The sequence below is a fragment of the Zootermopsis nevadensis genome, unplaced genomic scaffold (assembly GCF_977971745.1).
Source record: "Zootermopsis nevadensis isolate Lab colony 2312 unplaced genomic scaffold, Znev_1.0 Znev_ptg000030l, whole genome shotgun sequence".
Classification (NCBI taxonomy): Eukaryota; Metazoa; Arthropoda; class Insecta; order Blattodea; family Termopsidae; genus Zootermopsis; species Zootermopsis nevadensis.
In genome coordinates this window covers 7,911,370-7,929,446 of record NW_028259162.1, presented here as the reverse complement: position 1 = coordinate 7,929,446, position 18,077 = coordinate 7,911,370, and the positions used below count along the sequence as shown (strand labels likewise).

Sequence of the window (18,077 nt, the reverse complement as noted above, 5' to 3'; positions counted from 1 at the left end):
CGAATTACTGCTTTGTGGATGTACATAATCCAAAATTTCAATCTGGCTAACATGAATGATACTTAATGCTATGTTTCTTGAGGGCTGGGTTCACTAAGTATTCCGGATTTAGGAAGAAACTAATCTCTTCACCAAATCACAAAGGAAAAAGCAATTTGTTATTTCTACAGCTCAATGTCGAGAACCAAGATAGCTATCAGCAGAGCAAATTACTACAGACTGGACAACTGGAGTTTAACCCCCAGCATGGACAAAGGATTTTTCTTCTAGCCTCTGTGTCCATATTGGCTCGGGTGCCCACCCATCCTCCTAGCCACTGGGAACTGGAGGTCCTTTCTCTGGTGACAAAGCACCGAAGGTATGATGCTGACCACTCACCCCATCTAGTGCTGAAGTCATGAATGATCTCTCCCCCAAATGCCACCACGACATGTAGTGGGACAGCTTTATTTTACAGCTCAATGTCTCTCATTTTCAATAAAATCAAATATAAGAAAACATAAGAATGTAATGAGGGATAACACATGTACTGCTATCTATAAATTAATTTTGTTATCCAACACTTATAACGATGCTATATATTGAGACCCACACTAACATCTCTCTCTTCTGACAGCAGCATGCTTCAGGTTTGTAAATGGAGTAGAGACAGCCTCCAGAAAGGAGGTAGATACAAACATACTGAATAAGCTCCAATGCACAACAAATAAGGAGTGATCTTGGCCATCATTTTTCTTCATGACTCTGGGAAGAAGTTAGACCCATTAGAAACAGATTGGAGTAGGAACCCCCCCCCCCCCTCCAAATCACTTGACAGTGGAAATAAGATAATAGTATCAACTATCAAATCACTGTTATCAATTACCACTCATATCAATAATGTATATTCACATTATGAAGGTACTTTTGGAGCTTATTACTTTATTCCATACCTATTCAAGTGACTAAATTGACAAAGCAAAAATTCATGAAAGATTGTAACCACCATTACAACACCACTATCCACTGCAGAAACATTTTATTTAGTACACACCAGGATAGTGGTTCTACTAATCAGCTGTTTCACACCACAACACACATCTTTTTGGTAAAAAACATGGGGCAAAAGACACTTTCACATGAAAGGAAAAACCAAACCTTCAAAAGTTGAATTAGAATTATGTTTCCCACGTGCTGGACATTAACTAATTACAACTTGTATTACTGCCAGATACATGCAACAAGAAACATTTCTAAGTATAAAGTGGACTCTCCTGTAACTGACTCTCCAAGTTAACTGATTTATTTCTAGAAATCAAATTTTACAAAACAAAATACTTGAAGATATCCGTCTTCTGGGTTATTGCGCTGTGTAGTCTGGTCGATGTTAACCAACGTTTCAGAGGTCATACTGCCTCCATCATCAGGGCGATGACGGAGGCAGTATGACCTCTGAAACGTTGGTTAACATCGACCAGACTACACAGCGCAATAACCCAGAATACGGATATCTTCATACTCACCGCTGTGAGAACCTCAAGTCTTACAACAAAATACTTCTTCATAAACTTCATGAATTTGAACAGCTAAAAGTGTACATCATTTTGTGAGTTCTGTGGTTAATACTGTTTAACTTTTTAATACTGTACACTCCTGTTTTCTCAAAAGAGCAGTGTCATATAGTGTCTCTGTAACTGATAAATCACCATAAGCTTAGTAAATGCCAATGATGATATTTCACTCTATGCTCCACTTTCATGACTTATATTACATTTATTTTTATGTTTCTCCAAGTGAAGTTTGCAACTCTTTCCAATTACCCGCCCTAAAACTACACCATTTAAGTGGGAGTAAACCATACCACAGTCCTCCTTCAGAAGTCAACAGTTATTCAGCTAACCATAAACTTCCTAACCTTTCATAAAACCCTAAGGCCCATTACCACTTTCACAAGTGCCAGTAACTTATCTTTATCCAGAGCTACATGAATCCAGTCCACACCACCACACCATACTTAAGAACCATTCTAATATTACCCTCTCATTAATTCCAAAGTGTTTGTAGTGATTTCATCTTCACATTTTCTGGTCCAAATTTTGTATCTCTCATGTGTGCTACATGCCCTATCCATCTCATCCTAATAATTTACTTAATATGCAATACACATTTGTTTCCATTAGTCTGTTCCACAAATTACATACAAGATTTGTTTGTGCACTTAAACACAGCCAAATCAAAATAAATGTAAACAGTTATGTTCACATAAGCCCTCTGCCTCACAGCAGAGTGGGAAGTGGAGCTACAGTAATAATGGTCTATTACTATGAGGCCTGCAACCATAAACCCTGATGCCAACTACAAATGATAACGTTCCTTGCCTGACGTATTCAGATAAGTCAATATTTACCTTATCTGAAATGACATATAGTGAAGGCCAAGCTTGCAGATTCATGCAGCCTGCTGTACATTTATAAGAAATTAAACTATAGAAGCATTCACACAATTCTTGAATGTCAATTATTTTCTCCGACACAGTCCACAAACTACAAATAACAAAACATCAGCTGCAAGACACAAAGCAAGCAAAAGTGATATCACAGAGACCAGAAGAACAAGCTAATAACACAACATTGCAAACCGAAACATGCACCACTGTACGTACTTATACTGCTTCCCATATTCAGCTTGTTACAATCCCAGACAATTTTATGAAGCTACTGTTAACAAGTAACACCGGTGTATCATTCTTAGAGGGTAACAAACATGAACCCTGTTATTGCAGTCACACAGGTGCTGATATAGATGGAAATTATAACAACAGAAACAATTACATTTCTTTACAAGTAAACATTTCCACTCCTTTCTTTAAATTCACGCTTCTAAATATATAAGAGCAAAAAACAACTCCCCCAATAGCAGAAATTAGGAAAGAAAGGCATTATTGCTATAAAATGAAGGAATGGATAATAAGTACTCTTACTGTTTTGCATATGAAAGCATTCAATCTGTACAGAAGAAATTTAACCAAATACTATCAATATGTTTTACATTAAAGATGATTACATGACATCTGACAGCAAGATAATTAATTTTAAGGTAATAACAGTTATAGAACAATCATAAAATTGTACCCATCTCCATTTCATTAAGAATGCCTGGTTAAAAAGAGCTGTACACTTCTGAGAAAACTCCCTCTGCATTATATCATACATATGACAATAATTAATGAACCGCCACAAACCCGATCAGTTTCCTTTAATGATACTAAACAGTATATGAAATCAAAGACCGTTAGTAAGACAATGTAAATCTCACAAGGGGAAAAAGAGTGCCGTGAGAAAGTTGCCTCAAAGGACTGCTCCTGAATGTATCTGGGAAAAATGTCACCAATTAACAGAACTATGGCTTAATGAATGAAAGGCCAACATCAAGCCAGATATGGTAGGTAAGTCCTCTACTACTCATTTACAAGTCAGAAGACAAGATGCTCAGTACTGGATGTCAGCACAGTGTGTGAGAAGGATCAATACATCACAGGTTTTCAATTGGAAATTATTGGAATTTGATCTCAGAATTTCCAGTAAATTCAAACATTTATAAAATAAAAATATGATTATCAAACAAAAATGGAATTGTAAAAGCAACTGAAGAAAAAATATAGGAAAGGCAATTAGCATGATGTGGAAACATACAACAAATGTACAAAATAGATGGCCAATGAGAATACTGGAGTGGAAACTTACGGACAGGAGAAAGCATGGATGCCCCAGAAGAAACAGGGAGACAATGTGGATAAAACTTACTGAAAGGAGATTGGAATAAAAGACAAGTATGAAAAAATGGGAATCGGAAGGCAGAATATCATAATGAATCTCATGTGTGTGTGTGTGTATGCTGATGATGATCTATTAAAGTGTATTAAGTTTTTAAAGTTTGTAAAAATTTTTACTGTCATCGTTATGATAAAATAAAAATTTCTATATGTGGTAGCTTCAAATAGTTCCAAGATCATCAGCTATATTTTAAGTCTGGTAGTATTAAGCTCTTTGACACAGGTGCCTTCATGACACCATCCTTCAGCTGTTACAAACTTATATGCAATCTTCAAAATATTTAAACTGCCACTACACCCTTGAATTGATGCTATATGGTCTCAGTTACTGAAAAAGCATCGTTAAATAAACTATAAATAAAATACATCATTGAATTGACAACCATTCATCCACAGAAAAAAGCAAAAACTGCACATTTGACATCAAGAGAGTAAAGTGGGTTGGAAACCACAACAGTATCAATGTACTGAAGCTTGAAGTCTTTGCTACCCACACGTTGAGACACTTTAGGCAAACTGCTTCCCACAGATGGATAAGCATCTTGTTGGACATTGCACCTTCAGGTATAAGCTCTTGATATACAATAACCTGCCAGTTGAAAGAGACATCCATCACCATCCCTTCTGATTGACCTTGCCAGATCTTCATAGCTCTCAGCAATGATGACCTCCAGATAGAAACATGTTTACTGTGGAGACACTCTAGTATCTAATCATGAACAGAAAGCACACCTCCTAAACCACAATCACAATGTCCTAATTCTGCAATGTTGCAGGCTGTTCCCTGTACAGGTTGTATTCCAATGATTCATAACCATCCTGACCCATGAGATGTCACTGAAATCCTCTGGGCAAGGCATAATTTGCCATAAACCATCCAAACACCAGTAGCACATCTGTTGGTAATTTTCACATCATCGGAAAAATTTGATGTTATTCTGTTACTTGAAACAATCCATGTCACCACTACGAAAGTTTCCATGCAATGTGCTCTCCTCTGAGGCCTATCACACCTGATAGTCTAACAACTCCTTTGTAGAGGATGTGCATGCCTTTACATGTACAAGCAGTCACCAATCTACCTACTACAATGCTGTTATATTTGCTTCTGTCCCAGAAATGAATAAAGCTATCACACATACAATACATATATACATATATTACATACCAAACCAACAGACACATGATGCGCTACTAGTTGTTCCTTTATTTTAAATATTACTGTGCATGTAGACATTTCATAATAAATAACATTTATGAACATTACAAATACACATTTTCTATTCTGAACCCCAAACTGCAGTTTAACTGTTACTTCTATGGCCCCACTTACGCAATAAATAGTAAAACCTATGCACCAAACAATGAAAATGTACAAAGAGAGGAGACAGGAGTTAAACCACCAAATATTTGTTAATCCCAATGAAAGAGCCTCTATTACCCAGTGTATAGGATACATAGATTCAGAGCCACTGGTACGTCTTTTCTTGCAGACCACAATTATTTTACTGTAAAGTTATAACAACACTAATGCTATATGGAAGACATCTCAACTGTGTAAACCTCTTAAATCTAGTAAGTGATATAATTACAGTGAAATCAAGGTTTCATAGAAAGGGCTCTGGCTTCATGCTTGAGCCTCCATAAGATACACACACATTTTTCAATTTGGCAAATATAATGATCACTTGGCACTAGCACACAACACTCAAATGTATGTGTAGTTAGGATATTTCTAAACCTCAAATCGGCTTGCTGATTTTTTACATTGCATGGATTAGTATAATGTGTGTAATGAACTGATGGTAGAACCTAACATCAGTAGTGTTACTGATCATATTGGTGTCTTAATTAAGTTTTAATTTTAACTATTACCTGTCTAAATATTTTCTTGTTCAAAGAACTTATATAATACAATATACCAGTCTAGTTTATGGGAGAAAATCTCGTCCTCTTAAACAGCTACTGTTTTGTAAACCATTAACCTTTTATTCTGAAGCAGATGGGAATGTTTCAATGTTCAGAAGGTTCTACAATTCTGAAATACTGAAATTAATTTCTACTATTTGTATTATTTTAAGATTTCTAAACATAAACTACATATTTCATTATATACTTGAGCTGCTTAACTTTATGAATGAATATTATTTTGTGTTTGCCTCACTGTGGTAATTATATTTTCATCCCTAAGCAAACTGTCATATGTTTTGTACGAACGGATTTATGCTATTCATATGCAGTAAGTTTACCACACAATATATTCAAGTAAATCTGGTACAGAGAACAAAAGGAAGATATGAAGGCCATATTAAGAGTTGAAAGAGGTGTCTAATTACAATTGAAAACTATGTTTAATGCTCTTTTTCTCAAAATAATGCAATACAGAACTTTTACAAAGAAGTAATCATTAAGATTAATAATCATATTAATAAAGTGATAGTAGTAAATAGTTCTTGCAGTAAATGGACAAGTATGAAAAGGATTTTTTGGGAGAGATTTTCATTTTTCATTTTTTTAGATACTGACCATTGTACACAACATCAAACGATATCGACAGATACAGACACACACACACACACACATACACGATTAGTTCACATATCAGTTTGTTTCCATACTTCACAATTCTGAGCCCGAGGTTTCTTCTTCATGAACTAACCTACACAACACAAAAATATTGCACCATCAACACTCCTCCAAGTACCCTGATAATTCCAGATTTATTCACAATTTGTGACAGCCACTCAGACAGGGAATGGAACCAACAGCAAAAGTCAGCTACTCAGTCATCAGAAAGGGATTTTAAAATGGACCTGCCATCTGAACACCACATGGCTAAACATTTTGCATCAATCTTGAATGCCAAATTAAAATAGTGATGGGTTATTAGGATCACTCATAAATCAAACTTAAAGTTCCTACGTTTCATTAACACACCTTCTTCAACCCTTTCCTTGCCAGTAAACTCATACAGCGTTGATGGGACACGTTTTGCTAAATCTACCCGATACTAAAATGGTTTTATATTGTATTCTACTGAATATATATATATGTATAAGTATACATGTATTAAGAGATAGTAAGCTGTATAAAGTATTTAATTTTCAAGACTTTCTGCTTCTTATCTTGGGAAGAGAAGTACTACCAATGCTTTACAAAACATCTTTGTAATTCTTAAATAGCTCATATCACTTGGCTTTTCTATTAGAGAGTTAAATAACTGAAATTTTGAACAACGAGCCCAAACCACATTCTAATCTGGAGAAATTATGATCTCCTAACTTACATAATAATTATCAAATATTACTTGGAGAGATGTGGAAGATCAAAGTAGTCAGTGTATTCAGAGTGATAATTCAAGCAAATTAAGTGTGTTTCAAAATCAGCTTCACAACAACACAGAGCATAAATTCCAAAGCAATGTTCCATGAATTAATATTATACAATTTCATTCCAGCAAACTTCCCTGTAACTCAGCAGACCCTAGAGCCATTATGGCATCGCAATAAGAACCAAAGCCAGCAATCAAAACCTATCCATTCAGTTCATAGCCTGTCACTTTTCAACATGTGAAGCAAATTTAAGTCATATGTGTCAGGACTAAATAAAGCTTACAGAATATAGCTCATATTCAAAATGTCAGATCTCAGGACAAAACACTCCCTAATACTGCATGGGATATTTGACGTTTTAATGTGGCACATACTTAAACACTACACAATGCACCATGATTTTATCCATAATTTCATAAAATTTGTATTTTTTTCATAACATTTAGGCCTTAAACAATTCAGATCTTTTCTCAAATTAATGCAGATAATGTAACTTACCCTCTTCCCTGTATAATTTGTGAATAACTGATGTTCATACTAATTTTTTTTAGACATTTCAAGTGTGTCATGTTGGTACATTTCGTTACTGTCATGGGGTTATCAATAACAAGTGGTATTATGAAAACTAAAATCCATACTTTCAGCAACCAGAGTACAAGCAGCTCAACATTCAATTGTAATAACAAATTTGTATGTACAATGGAGTTGTGGTATAAATAATCAAAATGATTTCCTATTGCAAGTACAATAATAGTCTATTAAGACTACTTTTTACTACATCTCCAGATGAAGCACACCCTATCTATAGTTGACTGCAAACTGATGGAAAAAACATACCTAAATGATTACTTTGATCTTACTTTAATGCTTTGGTTCAATCCCCTGTCAACATAAAATGGGTTCAACATAACCACAAACTGAAGCAAATATAGCCATTGTACTGGTGTCACCATACTGCCAAATCTAGAAGCAACTAATTTTGTTAAAAAAAGAAGAAAGTAAATGTCAAATTTAAAATCACAAGACTGGTTCAAACTGTGTGCACATAATGTATCTTGTTCTTAACACGTAATTTGTTCAATGTTAAAAGTTTGCACAACTTTGGTACTGACAAGAAGTAAAAGACAAATATACAGTTCTAAAAATATAAAAGCAACATAAATATTTGTACATTGTATGTGAAAAACACACTTTCATTCTTGACAATACATCAGGTCTATTTAATGATTTTATAAAATTATCCACTTCTTTGGTACAGATCCAACATTGGATTAAGATGTACACTAATGAAAGCCACTTGGCCAAAAATAACATCACAAGTAAACTAATTTTTTAAAAATGCACACCTTATGGAACTTTTGGAGAAGGAAAATGGGAAATACATATTTCCCTCTGCAAAAATACTATCAACAGTGCACTTATACAAATTATGCAAGACAATTAAAAAAACAGTCTTACAAATTCAAAGAACATCACAAACATGTTATGAAGTACATAAAATTCTAAAAAGATAGGAGATAATATGCACACAATAAATGTCATTAATAAAGAGAGGCTACTACCATACTTACTTAAAATTTGATGTAAAAGGCAGCAGCCAACCAAAGCAAATTTCCATGCACACCCATTTCCAACCATTCACATCTAACACCTATGACCATATTCCAAACAGATGTGAGGAGAAATACCAAAACTATGAACTGCATATACATAATTATCTGCTTGATATGAAATCCAAATATTTTTATGGCTACTAAATGCAATTAATTCTTCCTGGGTGATCAACTGTGCATATAAAAAGTAAAAACCTGATGTTTCAGAGATTGTCTCTGACTCCAGCATCAAATGTTTACTCATCACAGCTGATCACACAAAAAAAATTCACTGTACCTGCTCCATACTCTTCTGTCAGGTTGCTGGGACCTAAGTAAATAGAAGGAGCCTAACCTACAATTCAGTTCCATCCAACCTTCATCCTATTACCTACCAAAATTACAAATCAAGCAACTAACATGGCCATTACAACAGAAACTATCTTTTCAGTTATGCATAGCCATAAAATAAATAATCTAAATGAATAAGTAAAATAAAAAACAATGGCTAATTTATATGTGACTATCACAAACCCCCAAGACACTGAATCAACATGAAATAAGAAATTCATAACCTTCAATGTTTCAAAAAATACTAATGTCTGAATGAAATATGGCCTCAGTTTCCACTAAAGGGAATACAGTAAGACAACTGAACCTGCAAATTATCCAGTGGCTCAAATATACAAGATGCACTCAGCACTATTTCCTAAAGACTGTCTTTTCCAAGCAACTGCTCTGTAATAAGCAGGGGCAAAGTGTTCATGTTAACCATGTTAGCCAACCAAACATTTTGAAAAATGAAAAATAGAGTCTTTCAATGTTCTTGTGTATGGAGTACCACTGAAACACAAAATTAAAATATAAAACTTTTTATTTTTCATTTTACAAAGTGTTAGCCACACTAACAAAGCCAGTCACACAAACACTCTACCTCTGGTACCAAATCAGGATAGACAGTGTTCTGCATATCATCCCTACCCTTACACCCCCTCTTCGTAACACTAACCATCAGCAGATGATCAAATGGAGATCTGTCCAAAATTTTAACAGAGATATGCATATCCCTTTTTGGACAACCACTATATATTCACTTGCTGTACTTCACAACAATACCCTAAATTTAAGAACTTGATGCTCTCTTTTCTTGATCCCATTGTACAATATTGGAACAACAGAAATGAATGTTTGTAGACAGTCTGACTTCTGCTGCTGTCCCCCCCCATGTCAATATTTCAGTCAGGACCCTTGCACCCTATTACAACAGACCCAAAATCCCATCCCCGTTGACATCACGACTGAAAGAGTTGGCCTGAATGCCTGAAGTCAGGATCGGACAGGAGACGGTATCTGCCCACCCTTCGCTCTGCAGAATCCACTGGGTGCATGCATGTGATGGAGAGAAGAAAATACTACAGTCAGATCCCTGTATCCCTTGAAGAATGCATGTCTTTGGGAAAACATTCAACTAATTTGTATTTGAATATAACAGTGGTTCTCAAGAACTATTTATATGGTCTGGGATATACTGTCTCAAGAAACAGGAACTGTGAACAGAAATTACAAAAATCAAGTCTGAAGAATTCTCAACATGCAACTAATAGTAACTCCAAGTTAAATTCCAATAGTACAGAAAAGCAAAGATTGTAGTTTCAAATAATATACAGATGAAATTAAATGTTTAGAGCCTTCTGAGAACCACTGGATAAAGATTGTAGCATATGTAAGATACATCAAGTAACTCACCTGACTCCCAACCATCCTCCTCTTCTTCCTCTTCGGCTGTATCAGACTCACTTGAATCATTTCCTGATGATTCACTTGGTGTTTCTTGGAACTTGGTAGCCTGCCTGCTACGTGACCAGCACTGCTCCATTGGAGGGACCGAACCCAATTCTGTGGGAACTCGGTGAAGGAACAAACTCACCTATGAAAACATAATTAATTCAAACACATGTGGGAAACCAAATTAAAACAACACTACATAGTACAATGTGCTAAATGTAATTACAGCTACCATCTCAAATCTGTCACTTCATTTTAAAACACTAGAAATGTAAGCATACAATAATTGGAAACATTATGTAACCAACGTTCCAAATGAAAATAAAAGTAAATATTCTGACTTTTAAACTAAGGGAATTACTTCAAAAGAAATGCATATTCAATTCAATTCATTCTGTGTCAAATGGTTACACGAAGGGACCAACATTTTGGGAACCATCTCTGTTCCCATTGGTCTCTTCATGTAACAATTTGAAATGGCTGATTTCCAGAGAAGATTTTATTGAGTTTATTCGCCATGAAAGTTTCAGATCAAATAACTTACATGTTTTGTCCATCATGTGCATGTGAATATTTTATTTAAAACATTAAAGTCTTTGCTTCTCAGAGTCTCACCACCTGCTGTGGTGTTACCTTTCTTACTACTTAAACAACTGAGAGAAAACTTACCTTAAAATCTGAGGTGTAAACCTTATTCTGCTTATCTTTATGGGCATCATCAAGTCCCCATTTATCAAGCTGTAGCACCAACATCTTCATGTTTGGCTCTAGCGACACAAGAGAACCAGTTCTGAAAGAAACATCAGCTGTCATTAACACTGCACATGCTCTTTATGGGCATCAAAGACATATGTAAGTATGCTGATTAATTCAATTTTCAAAGTGTATATGACCAAACAACACCCAAAAGTTGTCAGCTTTTCTAATAATAAAATTTTATGATTCACACATAACAGCATTTCAGTAACAAAGTCATTGAATCATACCAGTTAATTTTAGAAGCAGTCTCTATAGAAAGAAAATTTTTTAATTAGCTAATGCCAAAACACTAGGTTTTCAGAAAAAATAACTAAATGTATATTTCATCCTTGGCACTAGATGGGGATGAGCAGTCAGCGTCACACACTGACTGCACTTTACCCCACGGAGGAAAGGACCCAGGGTACCCACTGGATGGGCCCCAAAGTCAGTCTGGTAATCAAATTCCCATCTTCCAGGCCATAGTCAGACACTATACTAACTGAGCTACCCCAGCTCCCTTTACCTTCATTATTCTTTTTTATTTAGTGCTGTATTTTGAGAGGATTCCGCACTTCAATCACTTTCAGATTTTGCAAGTATCCATCAGAATGAGCATTTTTCCTGATGTTATAAATTCTCAATATATCAAGGTTGCACTGTAGATCATGTTGAATACCTTGGTTGCCGAATGTTAAGAGGTGGCACATGGGATTGTTCGTCACAGCTCATGGCTCGGCTAGAACGTTCAGGAGGCATCATATCCATGTCCTCATTTCCGTTCACAGAAGCCTCAGGTACTTGTACTTCTTCACGAACAAAGAATGTATTGAACCAAAAATGAAACATCTTCTCCTAAAAAAAATACATGCTATTAAGTCATTATACTTTTTCTGTAAAACTAAATTAATGTTTTCATTGTTTTGTAATGTTTACACTACTGTATTTAGGCCTTGTATCAACATCAAAAATTTTATGATTTAACTGATATCAGATAAGTGGTGCTTTTCCTGGTGGTGCATAACAAGACACCATGGTGGTAATTACTTCAAACACAAATACAGAAACATGAATATGTGTTATCTTGCTATTAAAAATTTGAAAGTACTGGAGGTTAAAAGTAAAGTAAAGTAAAGCTGTCCCACTATATGCCATGTAGGCGCTTGGGGGGGAGTGGAGGTATAGCTCCTACTCATTCTTGACCTCGGGACTAGATGGGGGTGAGTGGTCAGCATCACGCCCCGGCCGGCTTTACCCCCGGAAAATGACCCCGGTACCCATTGGATAGGAGGCTGGGTGGGCCCCAGAGCCGGTCTGGGCACAGAGGCTAGAGGAAAAATCCTCTGCCCCGTCGGGAATCGAACCCCGGTCGCCTAGTCACTATACCGACTGAGCTAAAACAAAGATAAAACTTATTTTGATTGAAGTTCTTAGTTCTGGCATATTTCCAGATGCAATAACAGCACCTTTTGTAAAAGTTTTACTCTAACTCCTGTCTAAAGGGTTCTGACAATAATGCACTGCATTTAAAATTACTGGGTTTATTGACTTCATCATAACTGGACCAGTGACTGGGGTTAGTGCTTTCTAACAAACCAAAATAAGCAGGTGCCTCTTTTCTCTCTTCATTTTTCCTGACGATGGAAATAGATCCAGCTTCTGAAATATTGTGTTTTAAAATATCAGAAAATGGACAAAGTCCAGGAAACCAGTAATTAGAAAATTTAACTCCTTTGTCAAGTTCAAAATATTCCCTCCATTAACTGACAAACACATGTTTTCATGCATTATTTCACAATAAGCCAATACAGTACACGGAATTGCAAAGCATATATTATGAAACAAATTGAAGACTGTGTAAAAAGAAGCAATAAGTTTGGCTGACTTACTCTCCGCATCATCTTGGGTTTATTGAAGAACTCCACCTTGATATCACCTTGCAAAGGGATATACTGCTCCAAGCAAATGTGAAAAGAAGGAGAACCCTTCTTCACTTCATATACTGGCGATGAGAACACTTTTGTACTCGACTCAGAGATCACTAACTGAAGGCCTGAAATGTAAAAACTTAATTGTCCAAAATGAAACTAATTTAAATCTTAAAAAACTAATGAGCAGGGCCACAAAAAAGCACTCACTCATTCTCTGCAGTCAACATAAAAGAACTCCAAGAATTCAGCCAATCTCATACAACAAATAGAAAAACAAGTTGTCCCAGTGTATATGTCCTATAGAGCAATAAATTAAAAAAGAATAATTTAATTCATACCATGCATCTTAATATGAATTTAACAATCAAATTCATAACTATGAAGTAATGAACTGAATAATAAGTTTGCAAATTATAACTTTGGAGACCTGTGAAAATTATTCATTTTAAAACCACAACTTAGTAACAAAAAGCAGAACAACAAATGAAAAAGTTACACAACCAACACATCTAATTTGTACAAAATAACTTTCTAGGCATACACAATAAAATCTGAATTTCATGATATTAAATGTAAGGGTTACATCTTACACATTCTACAGACATCTGTACAATAAACATACCAAAAACCACATAGTCTCTATATGTACACCCAATACCCAATATACAAACATGGACAGTAACTTAAGCAAACTTACAAGCCTGTCCTCCATTAATAGTTGGCATGGGTTCTAGGTGAATTTCTTTGATGAGAAGTGTCACTGGATGGTAGTTTAATTGTTCTTGTAATAAAGATGCATAATAACCTACGTAACGCCGCTGGCTGGGTATGGTCACACCCTAAAATAAAACACAATTAATCAGGTCTCTGATAGGCAGGAACAACAAATTCTTTACACAAAGATATTTTCACACTTTATATTAAATTTGTCTCCCTTGTTTGTGTAAAACTAATTCTGCTTTCTTCCCCTTCCAGTTTTAAAAACATGCATGTTAATTGTATTTAATATATATAATATATATATATGAAAACATGCATCACATTACCACTGAAAATAACCAATAAATAAATTAACTGTGACTTAATCATTTACTTTAAAACTGCCTTCTCCATAAATTACACAGCACTGCTTAGCCACCATAGATAGCTAAGTAGATAGCAACTAGTTAAGTATTGGAGTGATTTTCATCACTGTCTAGAGAGGAAACTGTTAATTTATATCACTGTTTACATTTCACTGCCTAGTCACACTAGACGGCTAAGAAGTAGGCAGCCATTAACCGTTTATCACTTTTCAAGAGTCAATCCTATTAGTGGCACACAACTTATCTGCATGTGAAAACAGGCGTTCTTCACACGTGTTGTTCTTTACATTCTGAATTTGTATAATATTGTGTATCTGTACAATGATGCTAAATTCAGAAAAAAAATGCAAGTGTTTTGATGTGTTTTATGATTACTTTTGATGGTCTACAAATTACATTGGTAAAGAAGTGAAAATTACTGCACACCAACAGCATCTGTTATTGAATAGTTTTGACTACAACAGATATAGCAAGAGACTGAGAAAGATCATGTCACATTCCTTGCCACTAAGCATACATGTACAAACCAATGTCATAGTTGCTTCCAACTAAAATACTATATTCCAAACACAAAATAAAACTCGGTTGTTGAGCAAGCACGCTGTACTGGATAATGAAATCTTTCTTATTTTTACTGGTTGGAATTGTATATTAAATACTATGTATCATTGTGAATATTATCATAATCACAAACATTATCTTTGCAGGAAGAACTTGTCTCTACCTTAAATTAGTAAGATATAATCTCAAATGCTAGTAATGTTGCCATGTTTGTAATTATTAATTTATAAACAATATCCCATACATACATGGTAGGTATAGTTATAATCTACCTTTATATCAGTTTTCACATTCCTAGTTCAAACACCTTATTAATTATCAATATTGTTTGCAAAGGCTAATCCCCTGTCAATATCATTCCACCACTGCTTTATATCCACTTGTAATTTCCAGAGGGCTGGCTAGTGGGCCCATTAGAAGCTGAAATTCCACAGACAAAAGAGCAGTCATTATATATTTATGGAGAAGACTGAGAAGCGTGTGTCCCATGGAATTCAGAATAGGACTTGTTAAATTGACATTTACAGGTCATAATTTTTGTAACTGCTGTTTATATTTCAGACTTCAGCCACCAATACCCATCCTCAGATTCAACATGGAGAGACCACCAACTTTCAGGTCCCCTACGTCAATATTTCACAAGTCTTCTGCCATTCATTCCTTTGATCTGTACTCTCCACTATGAATAGTTTCTCACATGTCTTTCATATATTGGTAACCTCTATGTTCTCTAATTGTACTTTATATTAACAGAAAAATAAACATAGGTTTATTGTAATAATCACAGTACAACTATTCCTTACCTTCGTATCAAGGGTCCTCATCTGACCATAATAGTTGAGTGCCTCATTGGCTGTTGGAAACTGCTTACTATGTAACATATAACAACATACCATCACGCCAGTACGACCCTGAGAATATAAAAATAACATACAATTATAATTATATAAATAAATCTTCAAACAATGGAAGAAAATAGAGCATACAGCAAAGTAAAAGTACCAGTGAATAGAAGAAATTTGGAACTTCACTTTACAGGGCAAAACTTACCAGAGATGAGGACATTCTGAACATACTCAAGGTGTACTATGTTGGAAAGGAGGGGAGAGGCACTGAAACTGACATGAGCATGGGAAAGACAAGATTGTAACCTGCAGTAATCATGATTCTGCATCTGAGCAAGAATGGGAAAGAATTCTAAGGCGAGTAGGAGCAAAATATGGCAGTGAATGTTTAAACGGAACAAGCAAAACCAATTTTTTCTAAACTGAGTAAAACATAAAAATCAAAGATTAATTCTCTACCTTTCCTGCTTTACAGTGAACTGCTGCAACATTCCTGTGGTCCTGTGACAGCCAATTGTGGACATCTGTACAAAATGGTCCAATAAGTTCCATCTTTGGAGGGTTGTGATCATCAAATGGGTAATTGGCAACACGCTGCTGGAATTTTGCTACGTCATATGAACGCTCTGAACACCTGCTCAACAACATTCATTGCAATGAATATGTTTTACACTAGAAGTAATCTTGCTTATCAAGGACACATCTGCAACTTAGCATTAATTTAACTAACATAAATCATTGCTGTATTGATTTAACAAAGATAATCAATCACACACAAGTCCACTTTACATAAACTGCAAATTTATATAACATGGGCATTAACTACAATTGCTAATATGGTTACCTAGCAAAAAAAACAGGCAGACCAAATGTACCGATACTGAAACAGCTTCCACCATCAGGCTTAACTTAAAAAACTAGACATTCAGTTTCAATCAAACCTCAGAGTTGTTTAGCAATTTAACAGCACAAAGCCCCACATTTCTAACACAGGATCTCACTTTAAAAATACCAATACAGATATGCTCGAACATTTCATGTATATCAATCAGCACACAACACGTACTACTATTTTCACTAATGCGCTAATTTTAAGAAGCAATGCCAATTCATAAGCAAAGGTATCAAACTCACAAATTATAAATTTTGTAATGGTCTTTATGTTTAGCTTCCAAGAATTTTACAACATCATCAATATGATTCCTATATACTCCTTCCAACTTCTCAGCAGGAAAACCCATGGCAATTAAGTTTGCTCTAATATCTGAACATACAATTAAGGAAATCACAACAGATACATAAAATATATATATATATATATATATATATATATATAAAAAAAAGAATCAGGAATCTTCCCATTGGTTTTGTTGTTTTACATGTGACAGGTCTCACATGCAGTAGTTAGGATTGTGACTTAAATTGAACATGTGATTGTAAAAAAAATGTTTTATAACATCATAGCTATTTACAATGACCCAAATTAAAGCTTCTACCATACTACACAGTACTGCAGCCCAGAAGACAGCCCTCTAAATTAATAAATGTTAAGAACTGCTTCACAAAACCCAATCCATTGCAGTCCCAACTTGATATTTACAGATCTTTTAAATAATAATTACCACAAAATATATTAGAAATAAAACAAAACAAAACACCATATTTTAAGAAATGAAGTCAAAGATGAAATCCGAATACCTTGCAAACATTACTGAGCTGCATATATTGGTCATTGGAGAAGGCATATTATTCAATTTGAAATGAATTCTACATCTCAATTACAGCAGAAGTCATGCAACGTTTTCTAAGATAACATATGCCCAAGAAATGAGCTTTTTGACAAATCTGGATGTCTGCTATCAAAAATATTTATCTCCATTCAGACTACAACCTCACAAAAAATCATTAAATTCTGTGGGGGTTGGGTTGTGACCTGTGTTGGATTTGTCATGGAATGACCCTTCCAGTATCTACTCACAGGTAATGTGTGGAGAAAAGGCACAGAAAGGGAAGTTAACTAATTTGGAGAAAATCAAGGATTCCCTTATTGTCAAAAAATATCACATTTATACAAATGTGACCTAAGAAATATTTCAGACCACTTCAAAGTCAGCACAAAAAAAATTTGAAAAACCAACTAAACTACTTCCTCAAAAGAACCATTAGCATAAGATATTGCCGAAGCTTTGACAAAATCATCCATCACCAGCCAATCATCATGCAATATCTGACTGCATCTGCTTCCTATACCACTGTTCAAAGGTTATAGTTATACCTTGTGAAGAGATTAATCTTTTGTTCTGTTTAAATTGTGATACATATACACCATTGGACAATTTACCTCAACACTTAACTATATGAAAAACTTACAAATGCAATACATGTCAGTCAACGTTT

General features: G+C 35.0%; 1 protein-coding gene across 6 annotated transcripts in view; it reads right to left on the bottom strand.

The window, feature by feature from the left end:
• Window positions 1-18,077, bottom strand: part of Pten (phosphatase and tensin-like protein) — a 31,505-nt gene that overhangs the window by 12,324 nt on the left and 1,104 nt on the right. For 3 of the 6 annotated variants that reach the window (XM_087358698.1, XM_087358696.1, XM_087358697.1), the window contains 9 exons: window positions 16,815-16,944; window positions 16,140-16,314; window positions 15,639-15,746; window positions 13,887-14,028; window positions 13,148-13,311; window positions 11,938-12,113; window positions 11,190-11,310; window positions 10,482-10,662; window positions 6,144-10,113 (listed from right to left, as the gene is read on the bottom strand). In XM_087358698.1, the coding sequence (XP_087214824.1) occupies window positions 10,028-10,113; window positions 10,482-10,662; window positions 11,190-11,310; window positions 11,938-12,113; window positions 13,148-13,311; window positions 13,887-14,028; window positions 15,639-15,746; window positions 16,140-16,314; window positions 16,815-16,944 (1,283 nt within the window). In that variant the 3' untranslated portion in view covers window positions 6,144-10,027. The other 3 variants (XM_087358699.1, XM_087358700.1, XM_087358701.1) reach the window with 2 other exon arrangements.